The sequence below is a fragment of the Schistocerca nitens genome, chromosome 6 (genome assembly GCF_023898315.1).
Source record: "Schistocerca nitens isolate TAMUIC-IGC-003100 chromosome 6, iqSchNite1.1, whole genome shotgun sequence".
Taxonomy (NCBI): Eukaryota; Metazoa; Arthropoda; class Insecta; order Orthoptera; family Acrididae; genus Schistocerca; species Schistocerca nitens.
In genome coordinates this window covers 59,255,990-59,277,216 of record NC_064619.1, presented here as the reverse complement: position 1 = coordinate 59,277,216, position 21,227 = coordinate 59,255,990, and the positions used below count along the sequence as shown (strand labels likewise).

General features: G+C 42.3%; 1 protein-coding gene across 2 annotated transcripts in view; it reads left to right on the top strand.

The window, feature by feature from the left end:
* LOC126262718 (uncharacterized) overlaps positions 1-21,227 on the top strand; it is an 860,056-nt gene that overhangs the window by 75,600 nt on the left and 763,229 nt on the right. Inside the window, exon 1 of one of the 2 annotated variants that reach the window (XM_049959506.1) lies at positions 5,345-5,721. The exons of the other annotated variant lie outside the window; for it this stretch is intronic. Within the exon in view, the coding sequence (XP_049815463.1) occupies positions 5,664-5,721 (58 nt within the window). The 5' untranslated portion in view covers positions 5,345-5,663. Of the gene's footprint in view, positions 1-5,344; positions 5,722-21,227 lie in introns of those variants that run through there. 2 annotated transcript variants of the gene reach the window in all.

Genomic DNA, 21,227 nt, shown 5'->3' with positions numbered 1-21,227 from the left:
ACAATCAGGACTGCATACGACCGAGGCACACAGGGCCAACACCCGGCATCATGGTGAGGGGAGCGATCTCCTACACTGGCCGTACACCACTGGTGATCGTCGAGGGGACACTGAATAGTACACGGTACATCCAAACCGTCATCGAACCCATCGTTCTACCATTCCTAGACCGGCAACGGAACTTGCTGTTCCAACAGGACAATGCACGTCCGCATGTATCCCGTGCCACCCAACGTGCTCTAGAAGGTGTAAGTCAACTACCCTGGCCAGCAAGATCTCCGGATCTGTCCCCCATTGAGCATGTTTGGGACTGGATGAAGTGTCGTCTCACGCGGTCTGCACGTCCAGCAAAAACGCTGGTCCAACTGAGGCGCCAGGTGGAAATGGCATGGCAAGCCGTTCCACAGGACTACATCCAGCATCTCTACGATCGTCTCCATGGGAGAATAGCAGCCTGCATTGCTGCGAAAGGTGGATATACACTGTACTAGTGCCGACATTGTGCATGCTCTGTTGCCTGGGTCTATGTGCCTGTGGTTCTGTCAGTGTGATCATGTGATGTATCTGACCCCAGGAATGTGTCAATAAAGTTTCCCCTACCTGGGACAATGAATTCACGGTGTTCTTATTTCAATTTCCAGGAGTGTATATAGGTCAGACAATTCGCACTGTTGCAGAACTTTGTACCGAGTACAAGCGACATATTTCACAGCTTAACAAGTCTGCCATAGCTGAGCATTTGCTGGAACACGGACACAAAATACAGTTTGAAAGTACGAGATTCGTGGCTCACGCATCAACATACTGGGATTCCATTACAAAAGAGGCGACTTTGCGCTCACTTCACCCTCGGACGAGAAAATGGCTGAGCTATTCTCAGGTAAGCACGACATCCAGGAAGCAAGGCGAGCTCCACGCGTCACTGCAGCAAGACACACAAATTTGAACCACGACCGTTAAATTCCCAACGGCTGTCTCTCACCAGCTCTGCCTGTTCATCCAGACCCCTCGTGGATAGACTACCTGCTCCGCTAATCGCGATGCCAATGAAAGCATCGATGTACAAGCTGCATGGCACAATCGTACTGTCTTCAAATGTGTGTGAAATCTTATGGGACTTAATTGCAAGGTCATCAGTCCCTGAGCTTACACACTACTTAACCTAAATTGTCCTAAGGACAAACACACACACACCCATGCATGAAGGGAGGACTCGAACCTCCGCCGGGACCAGCCGCACAGTCCATGACTGCAGTGCCCTAGACCGCTCGGCTAATCTCGCGCGGCCAATTCTCGTGCATCAAAAACTCCCCATCGGACAACTTCTTCCTCTTAAAAGCTTCCCGTTGCCTTATCAGATATCGAAGATATTCTACCTAAACCATATGCCCCTTATTAGCGCCATCTGGTGCCACCACACAATGGCAGTACCCCCGCCCTCACCCCTACAATAAAACTGCGGGTCATCCCTTTGCTATCCCATTTTCTTCTAAATTACTAACATTTATTATTTTAGCACTCCGTTTCCTACAACTAACTTCGTTTTTAGTTTTGAACTTAGCTGTGTTTCAGCACCGCATATAAGTTTCAATGGAGAAATAACACAGCCACTGATTGTCAATAACTGTTTAATACATTCACTTAGGTTTCGGCACCTGTTAGCACGTCTTCATCAAAATGACAATGTAAAAGCCTTATAAAATAATTCATAGAAAAGTAACATTAATAGAGACATTAACCAAAGTGAAAATGTCGTAACATAGAAAGATTACTTACGCAATGTTACAATACGATAAGGGACAGTCAAACTTTAGAGCAGGCATGTTAGTATAAAAAAATTAAAAAAATGTGAACGTTTAAGCCTTTTGTACGCGCACCTTGCTAGGAACATCAGATTGAGCGACCCAGTAGCTGCTACGAAAACAATGTAATGGCGAAACTTGTATCTTGTTGCTGTAGCAGCAGTGTAAGCTACTGGGCCGCTCAGTCTGATATTGCTCCTGGCAAGGTGTACGTACCAAAGGCTGCAACGTTTATAATTTTAAATTTGTTTACTTTAGCATGTCTGCTCTAAGCTTTGACTGCCGCTTTCTAGAAATGTAACTGTACGTAGGTAACCTTTGTATGCTATATTTTCGTCGTGTCTAATTTTTCTGCCAAACTCACTTTTCGGTGTAGTATTTTATTGGACTTTTAATAATTCTAATGAAGACATTCTCAGATGTGTCGAAACTTAGGGTAAGGTATTACTTAGTTACTCCCACCTTCTGTATTTTGGCTGTGTTATTTTTCCATTGTAATTACATTTGTGTACTAATTGTTATTAGTGTTATGATTGTCGTCGTTAGTTGTTATGGTGACAGGTGGCCAATGCTAAATAGAAAATAATATTGCAGGTTTGGCAGTGAAGTCGGTAAGGAGCTGGCTGCATAGTCTGTACCTGCAACGACTTAAATAATTAGTAGCCGTTGGTAAAAAATAATATACGAGGGGCGTTCAGAAAGTAAGCTCCGATCGGTCGCGAAACGGAAACGACTATGAAAACCCGATAAAGCTTTGCACAGATGTGTTGGGTAGTGTCTCTAGTATAACCCCAGTTAGCATCACGTCGCTCTTCTCATTTCTGAGCTCGCAGTGAGTGCGTAAAGATGTCTAGAAAATAGTGTCTGCCGCCAAGTACGAGGGCCTGGTGAGAAATTTCGCCTGAAGCTATGCAGCTAACATTACATAACTGTCGTGCTGTTTCTTCTTCAAGACAATTCTCAGCCGCATTCTGCAGGGGCAATGAAGATGCTCCTGCATCGTTTTCAAATGGAAATGTGAGATTACCCACAATACAGTCCGCAATTGTCTCCCCCTGAGTTTCATCTCTGGTCACATGAACCGCTGTCTTTGAAGACAACATTTTGACACAGACAACGAGGTGTAGGCCAGCGTGGAGAATTGGCGGAAAGCACTGGCGGCTGCCTTCTATGATGAGGCTATTGAAAAGTTGGTACAACGCTATGACAAAAGTTTAAGTCAGAACGGCGACTACGTAGAGAAGTAGCTGAAAGGTGTAGCTAATTGTTAGAAGTAAAACATTTCTGATGTTCACTGTGGTTTCAATTTGGCAATAAATCGGAGCTTACTTTCTGAACAGGCCTCGTATATTGCATCCAACTTGCGTTACAGGCTTGCTCATGTGCTGCAGACATATAAATTACAAATTGGTTGAAGCCACCTTCGGAGAGAGTACAGAGAGTGGAGAGATGGAGAGCAGGTGGGAGGTGGGAATACAGGCGCGGCAGTGGACGGGGTTGGATGAGAATGGGAGAGACAAGCGGGTGAGGGGGATCAAGTTTACAGGAGGTGTAGAGGATACATATCCATTCGAGGTAAAGGAGGAGGTGCGGGAACGGGATAAGGTCATACAGGATCTGCGTGGAGGGGGGGGAGCGGGGGGGGGGGGAACGGATGCGATAGGTGAGGTGGAGAGTATGGCGTTCTAGGATTTGAGGAGACGGAGTCGGGAGCATGCCTTGGCTTGGATTGTCCGGAGACTGGGGGGTCCAGGAGAGGCGACGGTCAAGGGTGACGGCAAGGCACTTGAGGGTGGGGGTTAGGGAGATAGAACTGCCATAAGTGGTGATATAGAAATCGAGGAGATTAGATTAGATTAGATTAATACTAGTTCCATGGATCATGAATACGATATTTCGTAATGATGTGGAACGAGTCGAATTTTCCAATACATGACATAATGAGGTTAATTTAACAACATACTTAAGTTAATATAACAACTTCATTTTATTGTGTTTTTTTGTTTTTCTTTATTTTTTATTTTATTTTTTTATTTATTTTTTTTCTTAATTTATATCTAAAAATTCCTCTATGGAGTAGAAGGAGTTGTCATTCAGAAATTCTTTTAATTTCTTCTTAAATACTTGTTGGTTATCTGTCAGACTTTTGATACTATTTGGTAAGTGACCCCTTTCTGTGCCAAAGTTAGATTTAATCCTGAATAGTGAAGATCATCCTTTCTCCTAGTATTGTAGTTATGCACACTGCTATTACTTTTGAATTGGGTTTGGTTGTTAATAACAAATTTCATAAGAGAGTATACATACTGAGAAGCTACTGTGAATATCCCTAGATCCTTAAATAAATGTCTGCAGGGTGATCTTGGGTTGACTCCAGCTATTATTCTGATTACACGCTTTTGTGCAATAAATACTTTACTCCTCAGTGATGAATTACCCCAAAATATGATGCCATATGAAAGCAATGAGTGAAAATAGGCGTAGTAAGCTAATTTACTAAGATGTTTATCACCAAAATTTGCAATGACCCTTATTGCATAAGTAGCTGAACTCAAACGTTTCAGCAGATCATCAATTTGTTTCTTCCAATTTAATCTCTCATCAATGGACACACCTAAAAATTTGCAATATTCTACCTTAGCTATATGCTTCTGATTAAGGTCTATATTTATGAATGGCGTCATACCATTCACTGTACGGAACTGTATGTACCGTGTCTTATCAAAATTCAGTGAGAGTCCGTTTACAAGTAACCACTTAGTAATTTTCTGAAAGACAGTATTGACAATTTCATCAGTTAATTCTTGTTTGTCAGGTGTGATTACTATACTTGTATCATCAGCAAAGAGAACTAACTTTGCCTCTTCATGAATATAGAATGGCAAGTCATTAATATATAATAAGAACAACCAAGGACCCAAGACTGACCCTTGTGGAACCCCATTCTTGATAGTTCCCCAGTTTGAGGAATGTGCTGATCTTTGCATGTTACGAGAACTACTTATTTCAACTTTCTGCACTCTTCCAGTTAGGTACGAATTAAACCATTTGTGCACTGTCCCACTCATGCCGCAATACTTGAGCTTGTCTAGCAGAATTTCATGAGACGGAAGGAATTGGTGGTTTTGCCTACAATGATCACCTGGGTCTTTGTGTCTTGGCTTCTCTAGTTACAGTATATATGCGTTTTTATTGCAACGAGTGCCAGTACTAGAAAAGTGTAGCCGATAAAAAAAAATTGAGAAAAATGGTGTGTGGTGTAACTTAAGCTTTTGTGACTACCGCTCACGTATTCGTAATATTCTGAATTGTTGTAGTTTCACTGAGAGCACTAGAATTACAGAGATTAACGCACTTAGGGGGATAGTGGGAGCTAGCGCTCGACTGTTGGACGGGTTCCTCGTACATGTGGCGCCATTACAGGGGGCGCGGCTGGTTCCGCAACTCACGATGAGCGACGGGCGCATGCGCGGCCAGGTCGAAGATGCGCGGGAAGCCGACAGCTTCCAGTGGCGTTGCGGCGCTCGTCCCGTGCAGATGTACGCAGCGCGCGTAGTGAAGAAGCCACACAGAAGCGGCATTCGCGACGCGTAGTACAGCGTTCAAAGTTCGCAGCGAAATCACACCCGTCATAAGACGTTCGCTTTTGTCGTTCATATCGGATACAGACAGAACATTACTTCTACGTGTACAGGTTTACTCCCCTATCGTTTTGAAATAGCTGGCTGTCAAAAGACGTAGATTACACTGCAGCCGTAACTCTCTCACTCGTCTCTCACACACTATGCGACTATGTAGAATCCACAGTCAGTTGCTACAGATGTGTTTGTAAACCCGAGGACAGTGAATCAGTGTCCAAGGATGAAACGCATTGTTGCCGCATTCATCAATCTGCTCGTGCTACAAATTCTCCTGGCCGGTAAGAGAGAAATTGTTTCACAGCCCGCACAGGAGGCGTGCTAAATGAACGTAATTTTAAGTGTAAATGATGGACAGTGTTGTATACTGAGTACCATTATTGCAATTAATATACCATGTAAACAATTCCGAAATGTAAAACAGGGGACTTGTACCATACATCTTATTTATTAAAAAGTAGCGCTCGTTTCGTCGATTCAGAACACCGAGTGTATCTCGATTTCATGCCAGTTATATTTTCAGCATTTAATCATAGCTACGTTTTATGATTATTCAAGTTGTATACCGCTTCAGCAATTTAAAGCGTATGTTGTGATTGTTGAAAATGATTCTTTCACGCTTCCGTCAAATACCTACATGGTACTATTAAAGCTTTTCGTCTACAACGGCGCCGAGCTGATCTTTTAACGTGTAACCCGTTTCCACAAGTAAAATGAATATCTAAGCGAAACTAACCAAATAAATTGAATAATTTGCCACCTGCCGCAGTTTATTAGCACATTAACAAACATTATTTTATCTCCCAATCGTCTAATGTATCAAACTGATGCCATTGTTATTTATTTAGCAACGTGTTTTGAAATTCACCAACAGTCATTTTACATCAACTGCTTAATGAAGGCTCCTCTGGACTGTTAAAATCTTTCTGGTATTCGGTTGTGTGCTTCACCACAAATTAGATCATTGACTCTGTCTTCCCTCCCCTTCTGAAGTCCTAAGACGAATTCCCTTGATCCATGTACTGTCCTGTCGCATGGCTACAATGTCCGCCACTTTTTATTTCATCCAAAATTACATCAAGCACTCCAGTTTACTCCCTGATCGTCTCTCATCCCGCCTGTCCTATTAATTTGCAGAATGCATTTCATCATTGTTTGAACTACTGTCAATTTTTGAATGTTTTATGTATTAAAATGTCATGTTTCACTGCATTTAATAAAAGCTGGAAACACGTACTGATTGTAACCATTCCTGTTCATACTAGAGTCCAGTTTCACTCTTCTAATTTCTTTTTCTGTTCAGTAATTCAGCATCTCCAGTTTCTCAAACCGAAAATCCCATAAACTGATACTGCGCCATAATTGTTTACCAGTAGTATATTCTTCTCAATGCATTGTTTATAAATTTAATATTACTATTATTTATTATGTAGTCTGCTTTCAGATTTGCTATGTTAACGGTGACATTTACCTCCTCTTGAAACAAAACGAACAGTGTCATCAAGAAAACAAAAATTTTGAAGATATGATCCATTTAACCTATTCCGTCTTTGAATTTTTATCTGAAAACATTCTTTAGAAAAAATCTGGAGATTTGCAATCTCTTTTTAACTGTGTCCTTCTTCAATTCCATATTTATCATGAACCTCACGATGTCTAATGGAAACAGTAGCCCTGGCAGGTGGATTCTTCAGCATAGACACGTCGGCTACGTTATTTCCTTATTTCTGAAGGATTGACTATTTCCGTATTTCAAAATAATTATGTAGTAATAGTCAACGTAACAGTATATTCTAAAAGAATTGGTTTCGCCCAAATTCAGGCCTACCACTAACTAAAACCCCAATAAAAATTCTTATGTGCGATTATTTCTCTTTGAAAAGTAGCCTATATTGTTCCCTAATCGTTACAGTATTGTGAGTAAATGTGGTAATGCTGTTACAGTTTAATTATAACATTGCTGTGTCTGCTGACAATTTAAAACTGTTGAAAAAGAACACCATTAGTAACTGCAGATGTAGGTAGTGATAAAATTCTTGGAAGCTGAGATAGTAGTTATTTCCTTGAGCTAAGGATTGAAGAATTATTCTGATTTCTACAACTAATACTCGGCTACAGTTCAATAAAGTTACAAAAATTAGACATTAGAGATCTCTAAGTTGTACAGGAATTTTTATGTATACACATTGGGTCCTTCGATACGATGTTATTAGTTAATGTAGGCATTTAAATTTGTATCAACTACCGGTTACTTAAAAACGTAAAGAAGTGGTATCATCAATCTTGTCCATTATGAAGGCGTATTTTGCACTCTATCAGTACGTATCAGATATTGGAGTTTCTTCCTCCATTGACAGTGTTCAACAGAATTTTTTTTAATGAAATACAGTCCATTTCCTTTAATAATTACGATCTTTGATATTTTATGAATGAAATTGGTGTAGTATCATGCTGTTGTCACGTAACTGCTTCAATCATCTTTGGTATCTTGTGTGTGCAGCATCAATATATCTGAAAAAGTATATAGTATGGCAATATTTTAAACATAGCTGCACAACAGCAACGGTTCCACGTAATAAAATTATAAACAGCCGAACAGTTGCAATGGATAAAGAAATCTTTACCTAGGTTTCAACAAATTTAAATTTGTCTTCTTCAGAAGGTGGCAATTTTACATTAGTATGGACTGATCTATCATCGCCGTTTTTACAATTGTCTGCATAGATCCATTTGTCCAAATTGTCGCTTGTGAGCTCTGCAACATCCATGTACTAATTTACATTTACATGACAAACCCTATTTTTAGGGCTATATTTTAATTTGGACAAATGGATCTATGCAGACATTTGTAAAAACGGCGATGATACATCAGTCCATACTAATGTAAAATTGCCACCTTCTGAAGAAGACAAATTTTAATTTGTTGAAACCTAGGTAAAGATTTCTTTATCCATTGCAACTGGTCGGCTGTTTATAATTTTATTAGTATGGTAATGTTCTAGTCACGTAAACGTAAGGTATCACTTAGATATCAGTGTAATCCACAATAAGCAATTTGGAGAGTATCATTCAAAGTCGTCTTTCTAATTATGAGTCTTGCGATGAGGATAACGTTTCGTATGACGTGATCTACCGCGTCGATCTGTTACAGATGCTAATTTTTATTGCATTTCCCTTTTCCAATTTTCATTTTATCTTTGTAAATATCATCTTAAACGAACAACGTCGGTAAATTGCAAATTTCACTACTGCGTTGCCTTCGGATATCTATGAAGATGACACCCAGAGGTGTTGAAACTCACAGCAAATATTACCCCTTAAGTCAATGAGTTTTATGGTTTAAGGTTTGATATATTTCTCTTTTTCTCTCTTTGTGTATGTAATGAGTCGCAGTCCGTGTCTCAATACATATAGCGTGAAGAATAAAATCTTTGATATATGAATCTGAAATGGCATCCTAGATGATATCAGAAGATATAGTTTTTGCATTTTTCTGTTTCGTTAACGACCTTTTTTTCTAAACAGAAACCCGAGAGTGCTACTTTCTGTGGTTTTCATTGAAAGAAAATTGTATAGTGGCATTTTATCTTCATGCAGTTCGTAAGACCTGCTCACAAATATCAACAGGAAATTGCCCGGCTGTTTGTATGCTGACTGACTCCCACACTACACACCATTTGAAATATACTGAAGCAATGTGGAATAAGTGGCCACTGTTACATTACACGAGCTAACGATCATTTGATCCTCTACGTCAGGAACAATGTAATGTGCGTCATTTCTCCCATATATTCCCACAAATAAAAAACTATGAAGCTAGAAGAACGGCAAACGTGCATCCTGTGGAAATGATCCTCTACATGAAAAATATTTGTGATGACAGATACCAGCCATAGCAACTCAAATTATATGAAATATCTTTTGGAACCATACTGCGTGGCCACCAAGTAAGGGAGTGTATTTGGCAAGACGTAGCGTGCTAACATTGAACGAGATTATCAGCAGATTTATTTGTATGTCCAATCTTGTGGCGAGCCGCCCGGTTGCTGTTTTGCCATAAACTAAATGCTATGATGAAAATTAATTTTGAGTGGCACCTGCTGAACATAGTATGTAGTATGGACTAGTAGGACTTTTACTATTCTCATATTTGCGCTATTTCTTGTTCAAATGTGTCGCTGTCTATGTTGCCACCCTGCCACTTAGTCTTAGAACATAGTCCTCAGAATTCTGTCCGTACTCGGCGGCAGCATTCGCTGGTCACCACCACACTTCTGTCAGAATTAAAGCAACAAACTTCTCTTTTTCCGTCCTGAGTCTAATTCACGATATAATCTTACAAACTGTCAACATATGTCTGTACGATCGTATCCTGCACAGGAAATGGTATTCCGATCAAAGGAAAACCACGCCAATAATGACGTCAGGGCACCTATTAAGAGGGATGGTGTTTATCGGGTAGTCCCACATCTACAGTGGCTGTGCACACAGTCACAGACGGTTCAGTATGTCACGGAGAAGACGCCCACCAGGCTCTCTGGAGTGGAGAGTCATGGGAAGAATGGAAGCAGGAGAATGGCAAACTGATCTTGCCCGATGGCCTAATATGAATCGTTCTGTTGTTTTTCGGATGTGGCGACAGTTCACAGAGATGGAAACTGCAGCCCGAAGACCAGGGCGGAGCCAACCCCGTGTAACGGCAGAAAGAGAGAACCGTTATTAGGCTGTAAGGGCACGATGCTACCGCCTTAGTACTGCACTGCAACTGATATCTGACCCCGCAGTATGTGTTATATCAAGGCAAACGGTGTACAGAAGGCTTCAGAAGAGTGGCCTTTATTGTCGGAGACCTGCTGTATGTGTATCTCTAATGCGTCTTCATAGAAGGGAACTTCTAGAGTGGAGCCGTCAACATGCCATCCGGACGGTCGAGCAGTGGGCCAATGTTCTTTTGACAAATGAGTCCCGATCTGGTCTGGACAGGGATTCTCGACGAATTCTCATCTGGAGGGAACGTGGAAGACGATTTCGGAACCCAAACATTGTCTAAAGAAACCGATATCGAGGAGGATCCCTAATGCTTTGGGCAAGGATTGTGTTGACACCTCTTCAGCAAACTTTACGGTGAAGGGTAAGGTTTAATTCCTGTCAGGTATCGTGACGAGATCTTTAGACCTCATGAGTGGTTATTGTGAGGCGTGTGGGCCCAGACTTCGTATTGCTGGAAGATAATGCTCGACTTCATAGAGCATGGGTTGATGATGTTTTCTTGGAAACGGAAGATATTCCACGCATGGCGTGGCGTGCTCGTTCTCCCGCTTTGCATTCTGTAGAGCACTTCTGGAATGCACTAGGGAGACGGGTTGCATTACGTCAACATGTACGAACTCACTCTTCACAGAACGTGGGGTATGGAGGCTTGTCTGGTCTGTAAAGTAGGATACATGGTGATCTGTGGTATCTCTGCCGGAAGAGCGCAACGCTGCACACCATTCCTGGTACATTGTTGAACATGGAGCTCCGGAGAAAACCAGCTCTACGTGTTCACATGATGACCCAAGGACATCGTCAGTTACTACAGTGGATACTGAAATATGCTCTCTATTTTTATTTACTTAAATTTGCCATATTTCGTGACAGTACCTTTTCCGTTAGATGTTTACAAGGTGATATTGGTCTTGGCTTCAGTTGTCTAGTGGAAGTATGATTCCACAATGCATCTTTGTCGGCTGCCGAACTGACCTGGTTCAATGCGTTTGACTCATTTTTGGTGCTTCAAATACCATTTCTTCGAATGTGGTTTCTTCTTAAAGTTTATATAAAAAATAGTAACATAATTCATTTTTTTCTGTTCACTAGCAAATTATTTATGACTGCGACCTGCACATTGTTCTACCGTCAACACACACCATGAGTTAACTGCCGACTGACTACAGTCAAAGGCGACTCCAGCGTCAAAGACATTTTACACAACACACAAGCTTCCACTTGTAACCATTGTCTTTGATATTCTTTGTCACATCTACTAATAGTAATCAATATGCTTTCACTCTCAAAAATATAAGTAAATTAACATAATATAAGGCAAATTACAATTAAAAAAAATTTTTTCACAAAAATATAAGAAAACATTTACAATTTGGTATCGACAAATCCGGTAGAAAATAACACATCTACCAGATCCATTACAACACGGAACCATCGGGATTCGACCATCGAGCAGTGGAAAACGTGTCCGTCCTTGGGGTGGATCGCATCTTTGCTACACAAGGTCGATGATCGTCTTCACATACGCCATCATCGAGGTGAAAAGTGGGTCGGAACATACAGTGCGCTACGGACGCAGGCTGGTGGCAGGAGTACTTGCTATAGGAGATATTATCCTGTCCTTACCTGGGCGGTAATCAAAGGCACGCTGACAGCTGCGGACCACCTGTATCCCTTCATGCTTTGTATCTTCCCCGACGGCCATATTATCTTCCAGTAGTATAATTGTCCGTGTCTCGTAGCCAGAACCGTGCTACAATGGTTTGAGAAGTGTTATAGTGAACTCACGTTGATATCTCGGTGACCAAGCATTTAACGCCTAGTGGTAATTTCACCGTCCTTTCACCTTCTTTCGTAGACGCTCACGACAGTAAAACCTCAACATTCGACCAGATTCGCTGGTTTCGAGATACTCGTTCACAGGCTACGCATAATAATAATCTTTCCTTTTTCTCAAAGTCGCTTCTCTCAATCGATTTTCCATATTGCAACCCACATGTTTGCTGAGGTGATTCCCCGTTCGCATCTCCTCCGCTTACATACTTTCGTTACCGTTTCAAGTGCTCGCAACGCTCCAGGCCGTATCCAACGTCGCGTTGGGCAGTCATCATAATGTTTTGGTTTATTAGTGTGTATTGAGCGATAGTGACAGTCGGTCACTGACGTCGATTGTGACGAAAAAGGAGGGGACGACAGCTGCTGCAAGAGTCACAGCTGAACTGTCTCACTCGCTAAACCTTTCAGCATAAAAACAGAACGAGAGTGCTCCAGAAGCAGCCAACTGCAGGCCGACATGGAATTCTGAAACCACACAACAGTGAGGTAAATTCCTGTAAAACCAAAGTTAGTGCCGAGAGCATAACACCTGGACTGTGGAGCAACGGATGAATGTCATTTGGTCGGATGAGTCATTCTGCCCTCTGTTTTCGACTGCTTGCCGAGTCTACGTCCCAAAAGTGAAATATGGCGGGGTTTCGGTGATGATTTGGGCAGCCATACAGTGATATTTCATATGCTCCATGGCTACTCTGGAAGGCCGTATTACTGCCAAGGATTATGCGAACATTTTGGCTGAACAGGCCCATCCTATGGCACAATTTTTGTTCCCCAATGGTGATGCTGTGATGCAAGATGATTTCTCTCCTGGTAGTACAGCTCGCATCGTCCAGGTTTGGTTTTGCGAGCATGGGGATGAATTTTCATATCTGACGTGGCCACCACAGTAACCAGATGTCAATATCACGGAGGCTTCATGACACACTTTTGGGAGATTGATGCGTGATCGTTATGCACCACCGTTATCGTCACTGAATCTGCACTATGTGGCAGGCAGAATGGTGTAACATTCCCTTGAAAACCATACCGGGCCTGTGTTTATCCATTCCGAGGGAAGTGGAAACTGTTTTGGGATGCCAAATGTTTTCCTACACCATATTATACGCGATAATGTGTTCTGTTTGTGGTGTTTTCCTATTTTTGTCCAACCTCTTTACATATACACCAAGCCACTATACAGAAAATGAATTTAATCCATAGTGTATCCAGTCACAATAAAAGGTTATTTATTTGTCACACGACCCGTTTCGGACTTGCGCCCATCTTCAGGTGTTTATACATTCATGTACATGTTTATATGCTGGAGATCACTGTATAAATACAAAATAGTTATTTGCTGGTGACTAAACAGGTCCTACTTATATCTGTTTAGTCACCAGCAAGTAATGTATTTGTATTTGTACAGTGATCTCCAGCATATACACATGTACATGAATGTATAAACATCTGAAGATGGGCGCAAACACCAAACCGGTCGTGTGACAAACAAATAACCTTTTATTGTGAGTAGTAGCGAAATTTTTCTACAACCCATTATACAGGGCATGGTGGAGCCTATATGTTACGAATATTATAGATTTTGTTCGCTATTTCATGCGCGTCTTGAGTGAGGGACAACCTGTGGGCCTTTGTAGTGCCAACGACTGTCCGTATGCCTTCATTGTGCGCAAACCTGCTTACCTTATTCTCCGGATCTTTAATGGAGACATACGACGACGATAGCATGGTGGTCGCACAGTCTTCTTCGAATACAGGGCCTGTCAGCTTACGCAACGAGCTCTGGAGTGGATTTCGTAGTCTTCCTTCCAATCATTCCTACTTATGTTCCCTGAGCATTCCTGTAGAACTTTAGAACGGGCTACTCAGACCTATTACAGCAATACGGCTCTGAATTTGTTCGACGTCTTCCCTCTGTTTACCTATAACGTTTCAGAACACTTGAACCACTAAACATTATTGCCCTACCGTCTTGCAATCGATTTGCTTCGCACATGATCAACATATTTCCAGAACCCTTCCAAAGAAATCCAAATTCCACATTCGCTTTTCCCAAAAGTGATTTTACGTGATTGTCCCATCTCATTATCCGTATAGCGTATGATGTGCACAAGGTGCTCACCAGTGACCTTGTAGTCAGAAAGTGTCGGGTTTCTTCCCTTTGTTGTAGGGGATTCTGGATGGTATTTTGTTCTCCACGTCTCAAACCACCACCATCCATCCCAAAGAAATTCGGTGCCAGAGACTCACGTCCATAGAGCTCGAACACTTTCAGACAAGGAGGACGGGTCTGGTGAGTGACCACACCTATGTTTGGGGTTCTGAAAGAACGGGTACTCAGCGTATAAAACTGAACGGGCGATGCAGTGAAAATAAAGAACGTCTGAGAGACAGGTCGAGATTGAGACTAAGAAAGAGAAGCCAAAAATCGCTTACCTGCTTTATTCTGGGCCAATATTCGTAAGTACACTGATTAGCCAGAAAATTATGACAACCTACCTATTAGCCGGCATGCCCACCTTTGGCACGGATAACAGCGGCGACTGGTCGTGGCATGGAAGCAATGAAGCATTGGTATGTCGCTGAAGGGGAGCTGGAACCACATCAGCACACACTGGTTACCTAATTCCGGGAAGTTCCGAGAAGGGGGGTGATGAGCTCTGACGCCACGTTAAATCGCGTCTCATGTGTGTTCTATCGGTTTCAGATCTGGCGATTTGGGGAGCCAGCACATCAATTGGAACTCAGCACTGCTCTTTTCGAACCACAGCGTCACTCTCCTGGCCTTCTGATGCGGCGCTTTTTTTTTTTTTGCGGGTAGAGGGGGGGGGGTCATCTGTCTCCTGAGTGCGGCCCGCCACGAATTCCTCTCCTGTGCCAACCTCTTCATCTCAGAGTAGCACTTGCAACCTACGTCCTCAATTATCCGCTGGATGAATTCCAATCTCTTACTCTACAGTTTCTGACCTCTACAGTTCCCTCTAGTATCAAGACGCACTATCTTGTTGAATAATGCCACTGCCACCGGGAGATAAAATCGTCTTTAAGTGGTGTACGTGATCTGCAAACAGTGTGCGTCACTCCTTGACTCTCATGGCGAATGTTACCGAGAGCATAATGGAGCCGCCGCTGGCTTGTCTCCATCCCGCGGTACAGGTGTCCAGGAGCGGTCCCCCTGAAAGACGACGGATGCGCGCTCTCCCATCGTCATGATGAAGCTGGTATCGGAATTCATCAGACCATAAAACGCTTTGCCACTGAGCCAGCGTCCAGTGTCGATAATAATGTCCTAGTTGCCGATGTCGATAAGTTAACTTTGACAATACATGGGTCGTTGGCTGTGGAGGCCCATCATTAGAAGTGTACGGTGCAATGTGTGTTCACACGTACATGTACTTTGCCCAGCATTAAGTTAGCTGCCTGTCCTATTTTGTCAGTCTGCCCAGCCTACGAAGTCCGACATATGTAATGAAGGGTGGCCGCCCAGCCTCACGAATATCTGGACGTGTTTTCACCTTGGTATTGCCACGTGTTGAACACACTCAGCACAGCATTCCTCGAACACGCGACAAGTTATGTAGTTTCCGAAATGCTGGTGGCGAGCCTCCGGGCCATCACAATATGCCCTCCGTCAAACTCAGATAGATCGTGTGTTCCCATTATACACACGGACAGCACTCTCACTGATACTATATGCACCGTGCATGTGTCTGACTAGCAGTCATTCCGCGCCAGGTGACGCTGCTATCGCCTCGATGGGTTTGTATCAATGGTAGCTCGGTGTCCATAATGGTCTGGCTGATTGTGGTGTGCGAACTGTAAGACCTTCGGTACACACACCATCAGACTATTTGACTTGTCGCTCTAACGAGTGTCAGCAATATGTCTCGTGCTCTTATCGTGGCTTATTTATCTTCTGCCATTAGGTCAGACAATAGAAATGCCACTTGCACGCCTAGAGCAGCAGATTGACGGTGAACAACTTTAAACAGAACTTGATTAATTTTCACACACATTTATTAAAATAATAACAAGCATAAAAATTACTTAACTTGGTTCTGGATGCTATTTACAATTGACAATCTGAAGTTCCTTTGGTCTTTGTACGTTAATCTTATTCTCACGTATCTCTGATACTTGACAAAGTGTCTATACATTTATCTTCATGGCTATGTACAGGATTGTGGCAATCTTATTAGGCGCAGACTGAAACTTGACTAATGCAGACTGACTAATCGGAGGTCTGTACACTCGTTATAATACCTCGAGCGTTCAGGTATCGCTGCGCGAGTGTGATCCGCGAGGAGAAAAGGTTCTACGTTAGCAGCAATCTCATTGGCTGCGTTACATATTAATACCCAGATCGGCGGAAGCAGAATTTGGTCCGTCTCTAAGGCAGCGCCATCTCGTAGTGCGGAGACGGACGAGCGCTGCACCTGCGCTGTTGTGCTTAGCGGGGCGCGCTCTAGTGGGAAAGTTGTGTACGCGCTGACTATGCGGAACTATGTACACAACACTGATCAATGTATCTTTAGACTTCTAGGTGAACATAGCATCCAGTGTATTTCGATCCATTCAGCTATGGCAAAAACTATTCTTTGTAATATTAAAGAAGATGTCTCCGACAGCCGGATGTGTATCGCATTCTGTGCGAATGTGGGGTGTCTTACTTTGGCCAGGCAGTCAGAGCACTCAAGGAGAGATACAAGGAGCATCAGAAACAAACTCCATTAAAGACACCAAACAAACAGGCTGTTGTCGAGCATTGCCTCGAATACAATCATGGAACCGAATATGACGAGTCCAGCATTGTGGTGCACACACCAAGTTCATGGGACAGTGTAATTAAGGAGTCTATCGAAATAAAGAACAGCTAAAAAAAAAAAGAACAGGGATGGAGGTTTCAATTCGTTAAATCCTCGCCGACCTTCACCCACATCAGAGTTGGAAATCGATGATGTAATTTTCGTTTCAAAGTAGACGCAATAGTAAAACTTGCAGCACCTGAACGGGAAGGCTCTGTCGGTCTTCAAAACATTGCGCAGAAAGTAGAAACAACTCTGCTGAACACCCAGAATCTCACTATTAATCAGTCACCCCGAGAAAATCTGAGAGATCAATAGCCACGTTATCCAATTGCTCAATAATTTTACAGCTGTCCTTATATAAGTCTTCCAAGGATCCAGAGAAAGCAGTCGAGAATAGCACCTGTTCTGTCTATTCCACATCTGAGCATGTAACACGAGTAAAATGGAACGCAGGGGTGTTTGATAGTGGAGTTTTCGACTCTTAATATGCCTCGCCTGGGTGAAAGTTACCATTCCAACTTTGAGGCAGTCGCATGACTGAAACCTCTAAGCTCCTTGATGAGATTTCATTGGAATGTAGAATCTTGCTGCATGATATAAGTTACGATAAGAAACTGATTACTGTCCATAGCCGAGTGACAGTCTTCTGTCTCCTTAAGTGAGGTGGAGTGAGGTTCATCAGCACCGAGAGCTACTGAACAGGCGTAGGCAGAGGCGTACCAGGTAAATGGTGTCTCATAAAGAACATAACTTGTGAGTGCATGACAACATACAAGTTTATTGATGATATGAATAAATTTACATATTATTGAAGTGTATGCTATCTGTGGTTATGAATGAAATATAACGTTACTAAATTTCACTGGACTAATCTGGAGGCACCTACTTTAGATGAAATTTTTCATACGTTTTTGGTACTTTTTCCCCCTCTAGATTTGAAAGTACACGCCGAATCTCAGCCTTGAGCTCTGGAAGTGATCGCGGCTTTCTGGCGTCCTCACAAGATTTCAGATTCCTCCACAATAATAAATCTCGTGATGTCAGATCACAATAGCAAGACGGCCAGCTTGTGTCACCATTGCGAGAAAGCAGCGGCCGAGAAACCTCATTCGTAACAATCCCGTTGTTGCGAACGATGTATGACAAGTTGCACCACCTTGTCGAAAGTAGACCTCTTCAGCATTCAAACGATCCGGTTCAAACCCGAAAACACTCTTACGATACTGCGTTAATGCGTTTCTTGTGGCGTCCTCGGAGAAGTACGGCCAAGTTTCGACTAACAAGAAGATGTCCCCAGGTCTTAACGTTTACAACCGAACTGCTTTTCTGAAATTCAACCATCAGTCGCGTCACAGTTGACTTACCTGGCGCATTGCATTGAACAAATATTGTACGGAATTTGTGAACAGTCTTTGTACATTTGCACTATGGTAACGTGCAGTGCTCTATAAAGTGAAGTGCTCTATAAAGAAGCACAAAGAAACAAGAGACGAAAATCGCGTGACTTAAAGTGTTACCAACGTACCGGAACAGAAATGGCGGGCATTTAAAAAGTAGTGTTTTTATGGGTTATCCTATGCAATGCGCGTATCCTGTCGAGGTGAACCTTCACCTACATGTATGTGGGAAATGCTGAGCCATGCGGCTGAACAGACTAATCAGCTGTTCTCGGGGCTACTGCAGGTATTTTACGGGAGAACAGCACGAACGGAATTTCTCTTTTGATAAGAAGCTATGAGGAATGAGTAAATGTAGGGAACATCACATTTTCGTGATTTCGATATCCATCTGACATCTTTAAAAGCCGCGATTCCATAATTGCTACACGATTTTAGAAACTGGAAGGACATCAACAACGAACTAAATTATTTCATTGAACGACATTGCCAACATTTCGCTTACATATACGAACTCGGCTTTAAAAGGAAGAGGGAATGGAAATGCCTCCTTCAGACTATTTAATAGTGCCTATGACATAATTTCAGTTTCACCGTAAACTTGGATTTGCACATACTTTTAATACTGAGATCTTTGCAGAAGCAAAGAGAAACAACATAAAATTTCATTAGCTACGGATGGAAAGGTATCGTGGAATTCTCCATAATGAGAGGGGTGACGTTCTAGCAAAGAGCATACAGAAGGACATATCCATCCAGTACAAATTCGTCCTACTCATATCAAACCTACGATGAAGAAAGCTCATTACTATGACCGCAAACGTAAGTGGGAAGCATCACAGTAACTTATGGAAAGACTGTTGGGGGCTATATAGCAGGACATCTCTTTTTTGTCATGGTTCGACTGTGTGAAGCTAACGTTACGTAACGTCCTTCATTCGCACGATGTTGGATACCCACATTACTCTGCACTTTTACACACAGTGAAGCTCACAGCCTCTGGAAGCTACCACTAGCATCAAACGGATGAGGCCGAATTGAATAGCATGATATGCGAATATGCAGAAGACAAGAAAGCACAAAAAGTACTGTAAAGGAAATTGATTGCAACGGATTTTCTCTTACCGCTAGTGTAACCTTCTTACTTACATAGAATCCGAAGAGTAATTTCTATTTCATTGCGGAATACTAAAGAAGATTTGAAATCTTATATTCAGTGTACACTTGGTTCAAGTAATCTTAGGACGACAGCTCGGCTGTTGGAATAATGTGTTCTACCTCTTGTAACTGTTTTGCTTTTTGCTGTTCGTTTGTTTTTGTCGTATACGTAAACTTATTTCGTGCATCTCAATATTTTAGCGCGAACCTGAAAAATGCAAGCAGTGTGTTTACGGAAATGCTTTCTGATAAAAAGGGTCACCAGATTCATCTGAAAACGTGTAACTGTAACGCAGTTAACTTTTCCTAAAAATAATTAGAAAACGTAAATCTTTGTACTAGAGAAACTGTCCCGTGAAATTCTGTATCGTGCATTGCAGTGAACACAGCTAAAATACTTGTGGTTTGATGCGGGCCGCCACGAATTCCTATCATCTGGCCAAACTTTTGATCTCAGAGAAGTATTGGCAAAATATGTCGTCAATTGTTGCTGGATGTATTCCAGTCTCTGTCTACCTCTACAGTTTTTGCCCTCTACAGCTCCCTCTAGTGCCATGGAAATCATTGCCTCATGTCTTAACATATGTCCTATCATCCTGTTCCTTCTCCTTGTCAGAGTTTTCCACATTCTTTCCGCCCCTCACTACCCCCCCCCCCCCCCCCCCAAAAGAATATTCGTAGTAATACATGTCAAAGGCTTCGATTCTCTTCTCTTCCGGTCTTTCCACAGTCCATGCTTCACTACCATATAATGCTGTACTCCAAACGTATATTCCCAGAAACTCCTTCCTCAAATTAAGGCCTATGTTTGACACTAGCAGACTTCTCTTGGCCAAGAATGCCTTTTTTCCATCGGTAGTCTGCTTTTTATGTCCTCCTTGCTCCGTTCGTCATTGGTTGTTTTATTGCCGAGGTAGCAGAATTCCTTAACTTCAAGTACTTCGTGACTACAGGTCCTAATGTTGATATTCTCGCTGTTCTCGCTACTGCTACTTGTCATTACTTGTGTCTTTCTTCGGTTTACCTTCAATCCATATTCTGTACTCATCAGATTCTTCAGTCTATTCAATAGGTCATGTAAATTTTCTTCACTTTTACTCAGGATAGCAGTGTCATCAGCGAATCGTATCATTGATATCCTTTCACCTTAAATTTTAATTCCACTCCTGAACCTTTCTCTTATTTCAATCATTGCTTCTCCGATGTAAAGATATTTCCTCTTGGCTTTTGTACATAATGTATATTACCAGTTTCTCCCTATAGCTTACCCCTATTTTTCTGATAATTTCGAACTTCTTGCACCATTTTACATTGTCGAACGCTTTTCCCACGTCAACAAATCCTATGAATGTCACTTGATTTTTCTTTAGTTTTGCTTCCATTATAATCCCCAACGTCTGAATTGTTTCTGTCGTGCTTTACCTTTTCTAAAGGCAAACTAATCGTCGGCCGGCCGCTGTGGTCGAGTGGTTCTAGGCGTTTCAGTCCGGAATCACGCGGCTGCTACGGTCGCAGGTTCGAATCCTGCATCGGGAATGGATGCGTGTGATGTCCTCAGGTTAGTTAGGTTTAAGTAGGTCTAAGTCTAGGGGACTGATGACCTCAGATGTTAAGATCCATTTGAACCATTTTTGAACTGATCGTTGTCTAGCTCAGCCTCAATTTTCTTTTCGTTTCTTCGGTATATTATTCTTATGAGCAACTTGGATGCTTCAGGTGATAATCTCATTGTGCAATAATTCTCACACTTGGCAGCTATTGCAGTATTTGGAATTGTGTGGATGTTATTTTTTCGAAAGTCAGATGGTATGTCGCCAGGCTCAT